This window comes from Maylandia zebra, linkage group LG7, assembly GCF_041146795.1.
Source record: "Maylandia zebra isolate NMK-2024a linkage group LG7, Mzebra_GT3a, whole genome shotgun sequence".
In the NCBI taxonomy this organism is placed as follows: Eukaryota; Metazoa; Chordata; class Actinopteri; order Cichliformes; family Cichlidae; genus Maylandia; species Maylandia zebra.
In genome coordinates this window covers 32103396-32106014 of record NC_135173.1, presented here as the reverse complement: position 1 = coordinate 32106014, position 2619 = coordinate 32103396, and the positions used below count along the sequence as shown (strand labels likewise).

At 41.8% G+C, this 2619-nt stretch overlaps 1 protein-coding gene across 1 annotated transcript; it reads left to right on the top strand.

Annotated features, from left to right (window-relative positions):
- Nucleotides 1-836: 836 nt before the first annotated feature.
- Nucleotides 837-2182, top strand: LOC143419676 (uncharacterized). The gene is made up of 3 exons (XM_076887065.1): nt 837-1001; nt 1087-1369; nt 1461-2182. Exons 1-3 carry the CDS (start codon nt 910-912, stop codon nt 2106-2108), a joined length of 1023 nt encoding a protein of 340 aa, XP_076743180.1. The 5' UTR covers nt 837-909; the 3' UTR covers nt 2109-2182.
- Nucleotides 2183-2619: the final 437 nt, after the last annotated feature.

Below are 2619 nucleotides of genomic sequence, written 5' to 3'. Positions count from 1 at the left end.
CTGAACAACAGTTACAAGGAGTAACTTTTATTCTTTATTTGTGCTCTTTTTTTTGTTCAAAAATAATGGTATCCTAAGACGTGGATTTAATAATACATACGCCCGTGATTGAGCTGATTTGAAATAATTTCCCGCAGACTACCCTAACATTAAACATATTTTATTGCCAGCGTCAAATATGCAATATAATCTAAAAAATTAGACTTTTGCTGAGTCTACACTCCATGTCCTCCATGCGTTCGTGTGACATGGCTGGTAGTGGTTCCTGGAGGTTACTAACAGGTTTCCACGGTTACCTTCAGTTTTTCGTTTATACCTGCAAATACTCACTAACTCCTAGCCACGTGGTAGTAAAGCTTGATTACAGTTTTTTCTGAATGCTTAAACCCTAACTGTGATTCCTGTAGCACAATCTCTAAAACTATTCAGACTTATAGCAAAACCACTCACTGAGTTTGCAAAACTAAAAGCACAAAAACTGCTTTGCACTCAGTTTGCAATTTTGTAACACACACTTTGCAAAACTGTAGGCACAATTCACTGCACAACACTCAATTACCAAATTTCCAACACACTCCTAGCAAAAGTATACACATGTATGGCTATCATTAACACTAATTTGCCAACTGTCTGGCACACTTTCACATGTGAAAACAGGTTTAGATAATTAGTCCACTTTGCAATCAGCCTAAGCACTATAAACAGGCCACAGGTAAGCTGTCTATGTGGAGTACAATGGAAGGAGCAGTAAGAGTGAGAAGAGTGAGAATCAGAGGAGGGAGAGGACGTGGAGGTGAAGAAGTTGGAGGAAGAGGACGAGGAGGGGAAAGAGGAAGGGTAAGAAGAGTAAGAAACAGAATAACTGATGACACCAGAGCTACAATAGTGGACCATGTTATCAACCATGGGATGACCCTGAGGGAAGCTGGCCAACGTGTTCAGCCTAAACTGAGCCGCTACACTGTGGCAAGCATCATTAGGACATTTCGAAATGAGAATCGGTAAGTACTTTGTAGCACTGCCATACTCTAATGAGAAACACAACAGTACCATACATGCAAAAATACTGAAATTGTTACTTTACAGAATTGCTAGACGTCCAGATGTTGGGGGCAGAGGCAGAATGTTCACTCCAGAGCAAGAGACCCATATAGTGAAAATGGTGATTGCCAATAATGCAATAAGACTGCGTGAAATACAGCAGCGCATAATGGATGATGACACCATCTTTCAAAATATACACAGTGCAAGCATTTCTGCACTAAGTCGTGTACTTGCGCGCCACAGAATAAGAATGAAGCAAATTTACAGAGTTCCTTTCGAGAGAAACACAGAACGTGTAAAGCAACTGCGATATGACTATGTGCAGGTAAGCTAGTGTCATTGGTTCTGAATTTGGAAGTGCATACTGTAGTGCTGTGCATGGGCCTGATGTGTTGCATTTGTTTTGTCTTGTCCAGAGAGTGATGGAACTAGAAGCAGATGCAATGGGACATGAGCTACTTTTTGTAGATGAGGCCGGTTTTAACCTCAGTAAAACCAGGAGACGTGGCAAGAACATTATTGGACACCGTGCCATCATCAATGTCCCAGGACAACGTGGTGGTAACATAACCATGTGTGCAGCTATAAGCCAAAATGGTGTTGTTCACCATCATGCAACCATAGGCCCATACAACACTGCACACATTATTGCATTCCTGGACACCTTGCATGACATGCTCGCTGTTCAGAGACCAGAGCAGACCCGATATGTCATCATATGGGACAATGTTAGTTTCCATAGGGCTGCTTTGGTCCGCAACTGGTTTACAGACCATCCATCCTTCATGGCACTCAACCTCCCTCCATACTCTCCATTCTTGAATCCCATCGAGGAGTTCTTCTCTGCCTGGCGCTGGAAAGTGTACGACCGTCATCTTCATCAACAGGTAGCCCTTTTACAGGCAATGGAGGAGGCATGTGGCGATATTGACCAGGCATCATGTCAGGCCTGGATATGGCATTCAAGGAGATATTTTCCCCGGTGCCTTGGACTGGAGGATATCGCATGCGATGTGGACGAAATTTTGTGGCCGGACCCAGAAAGACGACATGATGTAGGCTGATTGTCTTTTTTCCCCTTTTATTTGTGGAATTCCTATTTTGTGTTCTGACTTTGTCTTGGTTTTGATGAGTGTGAATAAACACCAATACTTGACGTTTGGATCCTTGTATGTTTACATGACACTATGACAAAGGTGTGACCTCAAATTGACATCTGTATACAGAGAAAGCAAAAGCCAGATGTGTTTTGTATTCATACCATCAGTGTGCAGTTGGCGCATTGTGTGCTTAGTAGATGATGGCTTGTGTGTACTGTTTGATACGGAAACACCATTTTTACGAAGGTGTGAAGAGTTAATCTAGCTGTGTTCGCTTTTGCAAGAGAACTCAAATGTTTTGATAATTGGGTGACAGGTTTTTTTATTTGTGTGTAGAGTTTTGCAAAATTAGCCAATAGTTACAAAAAATGTGCTTAAGCAATCAGAAAAAACTGTAACTGCAATACAAATTGGACATGGAGAAGGTTTGCCTTCAAAGTAGAAGTTGTGCCTTAGTGCTGTAACCAACATATTG